This window comes from Quercus suber, unplaced genomic scaffold, assembly GCF_002906115.3.
Source record: "Quercus suber isolate HL8 unplaced genomic scaffold, Cork oak 2.0 scaffold_431, whole genome shotgun sequence".
Lineage (NCBI taxonomy): Eukaryota > Viridiplantae > Streptophyta > Magnoliopsida > Fagales > Fagaceae > Quercus > Quercus suber.
Genome location: NW_027069882.1, coordinates 409,624 through 415,608, shown reverse-complemented (window position 1 = coordinate 415,608; position 5,985 = coordinate 409,624). Strand labels below are relative to the sequence as shown.

Genomic DNA, 5,985 nt, shown 5'->3' with positions numbered 1-5,985 from the left:
ATCTCTGATCTCTCAAGCAAGTCGAACCACTCACCTTTCAGATCTGTGCAAATCAAGCCTTCGCCTGACGAAACCAACTACACAACCACGATCCACGGCCTACCGTGTGGAAAACCCAGAAATTCGGTCACCAGAAGCCCTGCCACGCGCCTCCACGCGCCGCAGTTGTCTCCGGTAAACCTCCCACGCGCTGCCTCAGATTCCCATTTCAAGATCGTCTTCTTGGTACACGCGCCACCCCTACGGCCTCCTCGTCGACCGATCTAAAGCACCTAAAATTTTGGCAGCCATCTGACCCTGCACGCGCCCTCACGCGCCTCTAGGATTTCGGGCTTCTCCTCCACGCGCCGGTGAACATCGCACGCTCCTGCCACGCGCCGGAAACTGATGCTGATGTCATATGACGTCATCAAATGCCACGTCAGCTTGATCCACGTCAGCCCTAATTACGTCATCAGCCACGCAGCTCGCCACGTCAGCAGTGTTGCCTCGTCAGCCCACGTCACCTTGCTGACTGTTGACCCGGACCGACCCGACCTGGACCACCCGGATCTGACCATGAGCTCTGACCGTTGACTTTGACTTTCTTTGACTTTGACTTTTTACGTTGACCTTTGACCAAAAGTCAAAATTTCCGAAAGGACCTATCTTGCACAGTTTTTCGCGTAGATTCCGATTTTGGACTCCGTTTCTTCATTTGAAACTCCAAAATTGGTCAATTGGCAGTTTGAGGGAGGGTGTTAGAGATATATATTAAACATATATTAGCCCAATGTAATAGGCCCAAGCCCATTCCTGCTTGTACTAGTAGTCTAGGGTTTAGTCGTCTATATATACTCATGTTAGGGTTCATTGTAACACAGGTTATTGTACTACACTCCTACACAATAAAGATGTAACCCTTAAGGGATTCCTCCGTAGATGTAGGCCGTCAAGGTTGAACCACGTAACCCTCGTGTTCTTGATGTTCCTATTCTATGCTTCCTCTTCCGCATTCACTCTAGCATACACAACATGGTATAACACATTGCGTTTGATAATATTCTCCATTTAACATGGTATCAGAGCTAATATTCAACAGTTTCGAAGAATGCCTTCAGTTCTTTCATTTATTTTGAACTTTGGGATCTTCAACAAAGGTTGTGTATGTTCCAAGCACCCAAAGCCTGTCAAGCCCAGCAAGCATTTTAGGAGCCATGAGAAATTGAAGCATGGACATGTTTTAGTGGAAAGCGACTTATGGAAGTGTATGTCAAGTGAACCAAGCAATTTGAATATCACTCCTGTCTCGTACAGCTTTGTTGCAGTAGATGGATTTTTCTCTCTTTCTTTGAATTTGATATTATCTGGACAACGTGAAAGTCTGATCAAATCAGTGAAATGTTTTACTTCCTTCATCTTCTCATCTTCTGGTATTTTCTTGATAAAGGGAGAAAAATATTTGCAGGCAAGCTGAAAAATGGGCTTTTCACTGTGTCTTTCATAAAATTTCTCATATAACTCCTTGAGAATAAAGAATGGAAGTTGATTCTCAAGTAATATCAAGTCTATCTGTATATCGTCGTTCAACATTGGATTACATAAAATAAAATCGTCTTCATATTTTTCTCTATCATCAGCCCTCAATAAAAGCTCGATGATAAAGGTGGAATCCAATAGAACCATTTTCATGAAATCATCCTGGTTAATATCAAAGCTCTCTGAGTAACAACGACGAATCTTATCTTGGTTTTTTTCAATGATCCCTGCTATTTCCTTCTGGTATTTCCCAGTCCGATCACAGAATTCCTTTAATTTTCTCACTTTCAACTTTTCCATATCCCTCAATTCTTTTTGACCGTCCTCGTCCCTTAATTCTTTTCGACCGTGGTGAAAAGGGCCTATTGAGATTAACTTTGGAGTGTAGGCTTCTTTATTTATTTTGCGAATTTTCCCGGGAGCCCTATAGATGCAGCACTCAGGCCACCGGGCTGGCTCCATGGCAGCTGAAACATCAATGATCGACTCGTCGCAAATAAGATCACTATTTATGACTGTTGTAATGTCAATGCCCAGCTCTTTGCACATATGATCATTTTCAAGTGAACCAGCAGCAGCAATAGGCACCATCTCCATTAATGGTCAAGAGCCGTTTTTCCTAAAGATGTACAAAAAATAATCACAAGCACTATAATGGAATCATCTTTTTCTTTTCTTATAACTCAATTTTTATAATAAAGATTCAAACTTTTATTTTTCTAATAAAGAAAACCACATAATGCCATTAAGTTACAAAACTCTTAATCACTAAAATGGAATCCTTTTGCAATAGCTTCAATTATTATACCATCTTCTGCCTTTCTTAAGAAATTTTTTAAAACCCACTAGAGTAAGACCCACTCAAAGTAAGATATTCGATTATACAATAGAAAACCCACGAGGCTACAATCCTATGCACAGCACAAAACGAAATACTAGACTAACACATGACCGTTTTAGGAAAAGTGTTAGTCTCACTGCAGAAAGGGAAGCCAAACCCTTAGGACAGTAATCACAAACCTTGGTGAGAGCGAAATAAAGTTTTGAACCTTTTGTTAGGCCACGTACATCGTACTTTCTTTAATTTTTAATATCATTTTCATATGAAGAAAAGGAAATTTAAGAGACAAACTTTTTTTTTTTTTTTTTTTTTTTTTATATTATTTACTATATGATCTATAAGCTTATATTTTATTCATAATTTTAAACTATAAAAACTTACAATTTAAACAATTTATTGATAACATAACTATTGATCTTTAATTTTCTAAAAATTTTGCAAGCATAAAGGATATAAGAAGAACATGTAATCTAATGGTGAATTTATCCAAATTCACCACCAATAAAAAGATATTGAGGAAGGTTGTAGCCAAAGGTTACAACCAATTTTGTAGCTAAATTTTGTCCTAAAATTATTTCATTTTCCAATGTTTAGTAGCAACCTTAAATGTGTTGGAAAACAATCTTTTAACTTTCCTTATTTAACTTATCATGAAATATAATTAGTGAAAAAAAAAATCTCTAATAAATAAATCATTAAGAAAAATAAGAGAATTTCAAAAGAGATCTATTAATAAATTTGTTAACAAGTGAAAATATTGGTGAGTTATATTTGTCTGCATAACTAAAAGTTTTCAAATAAGTTTACAAATAAGATAAAATAATCTAACTAACGAACTAAATTATATATATATATATATATAAACTTTTTCCAAATGAATGTATCACCAACAAAAGTGTATTATCATTAGTTGTTACAATTGTTTCCACATAAAGAAATTTTTCAAAATTAATACTAATAAATCCTACCCAAGACCATCAATTTTGTGAGAAATATTAAATTGATTAATCATATTATTAATTCAAAATGAGATGCTGGAAAAAATTAAATACATGAAGTGAAATAGCCTAACCAAAAGCTAAGACACCATTTCCTTATTTAAAACACACACAAAAAATTAATATAATTAATCTTGTAATTATAAAAAGTTAAATACATATTCTTTAATAATTTGATATCAGAATAAATATTGTTTAAAATTATCACCTTAAAATCCCAAAAAAATTTGATAATCCCTCGTATTTTTAATAAAGTTATATGAGAATCATTATTTAAATTTTATATGTAAATGTTAAAATCCCACTTTCAACAACTAAAAGTTTTTATATGTAACATTAAAGAGCCGTCTCAATTATACTGACCACTCTTCTTTATGAGAAGAAGCAAATTTCACCTCTCATTGTTGCAATTATCGAATTATTCTGTTAAAAAAAAAAAAATCCAAGAACTCACCACTATAATGTTTATTAATTTGTGAAATATGAAAAAAAAATACTACTATAAATTTTTATTAATATTAGTTTCTGAAAAATGTTAAAACTACTATAAATTTTACCACTAACATGATAAAGATGTGATTAGTGCCAGTACCCTAATAATTAATAAATAACTATCTTAATTATTTTTTGATAACTGGTGACATATAAATTTATAAGTTTTATATATGTTGGAGTTTGATAAATAGTGATACTTCAATTTCCATAATTTATGGGATTCTAAACTTTCACCTAGAAGATATGAATTTAAATTCAAAGCGTCTTGCACTAAATTAGAATTGTATCAAATCATGGTTAAAACTAGTGAACTTTTCTTTCTAGTCTCTACTCTAATGGTCACGTGGGTAATTTAAAAAAGATTAAAATAAATAAATAAAAAGATAAACTTATAATTTTTTTTAGTGATAATTTCAACTTATAGCGCCCATTCTAAAAAGTGAAATAAACTTACATTAAAATCTCAAGATTTCAATAAAATTAAATTTTTAAGGCTATTTGAATAATAAGATCTAATTTATCTTTCTCTCGAAAACAATAGATATAATTTATCAAAAATTCAAAAAGACAGAAGTTTAAATTACACTCATGGAAATTATAAATTCTGAATAATAGAAAGCCTTACCAAGGAAATAAATGCTTTTATTATTATTATTATTTTATTTTTGGAGGAAACAATAATACTTATTAATTAGAACACACGAATATAGAGTTTTTTAAACAGGCTTATAATATATTATATAACCAAAATACCACTACAAAACTACCTAACATTTGTAGTAGTAGCCTTGAGACTTGAGAGCACCACTTGAACACACACACTTATATAATTGAGTTTCCCGATGGTGATACCAAACTGTCTTCTTGCAATCCTATTTATAGATAGTATGTGTGAATCTGTGATCCTCTCTCTCTCTCTCAGACACACAAGCACAAATCACGTTATGGTGCGGACAACGTAATACAAAATTATTACAGTTAGTGCATTACTGATCATGCAGATTTTACATAGAATTTCAACCTAAACCGTGTTCGTGAATGAATTTATATTACACGTAAGACATCAACAACTAAATTTCGAGATGATGTCCCAAGCTAATCGAGTTTATGATTAGCTTTGGTTTTATTTAGATTCATTGCTTAAAGTGGTCTCATGGAACTGAATTCGGTCCTACATGATCAAGGTAGGGATACATACCAAATTGGTTATCTTCACTTGCGTAACACATTACAGCTGGACACAAAGTCCACACTTTTTGTCCTCCATGAGAGGAACTACAGTCGGCTAAAGACAATTCTCTTAACCTTGGGCCCAAATCTTTCAAATAATAATATTAAAAAAAAAAGTAAAATAGAATCAACATTCTCAGAGTTTTGGGCTAATACTAGACAGATTCAAGACATTTTCAAACTCACTAATTTGATTGGCTAAAATGGCAAAATACCCCTTCCAGCCAAACTTTCCAGCAAAATGCCCTCTGTCTGAAACTATTTAGGAATATACCCTTATTTTGAAATACTATTTTTTAAAAATCGAGTTTCAATATAAAACTCGATTTTTAGAAAATTGAGTTATAGCGGAATTAAACTTAAATAAATAAAAAAATTTGTGGAACTCGAGTTCCATTCAAGGAACTCGAGTTCATGCAAGGACGAAACTAGGATTCGTAGTTGGGAGAGGCCAAGCTTACTATAAGTTCATTGAATTTCATGACGTCTATTAACAACTTAATCACATATTTGTGGATAAAATATATAATCATGTTGCAATGAATTAATACTTATTTCATCAATAGCGATTTTTCAAAATCTTGTTCAGTGATTTTTTGAAAATAGGATATCAGTACATAACTTTCAAATAATTTCTTGACTTACAAAGTCATGAGATTTTATCCAACGTAAAAATCAATGTTTATTTGGTTTTTGTTTGGAACTACTTTTTGGAACAATAGATTTATAAGATAAGGAAATAATGAAGTATCTTAAAATTAATTAAATAAATAGTAGAATGAGTACTCTTCATGTGTTATTTAGACATACCTTACACCCTTTTCTTTTTTCTTTTTCTTTTTTTTGGGATGAGTACAGCTTTTATCATTAGTTACTTCTTTTGAACCAAAAGTTGAGACATAT

The 5,985-nt window shown here is 32.7% G+C and overlaps 1 protein-coding gene across 1 annotated transcript; it reads right to left on the bottom strand.

Annotated features, from left to right (window-relative positions):
* Positions 1-1,074: 1,074 nt before the first annotated feature.
* LOC112011875 (UPF0481 protein At3g47200) lies at positions 1,075-2,115 on the bottom strand. The gene has a single exon (XM_024044243.1). It carries the CDS (start codon positions 2,113-2,115, stop codon positions 1,075-1,077), a length of 1,041 nt encoding a protein of 346 aa, XP_023900011.1.
* Positions 2,116-5,985: the final 3,870 nt, after the last annotated feature.

Coding starts and splice junctions, on each gene's coding strand:
- LOC112011875 (XM_024044243.1), bottom strand. CDS start 2,115: ATGGAGATGGTGCCTATTGCTGCTGCTGGTTCACTTGAAAATGATCAT.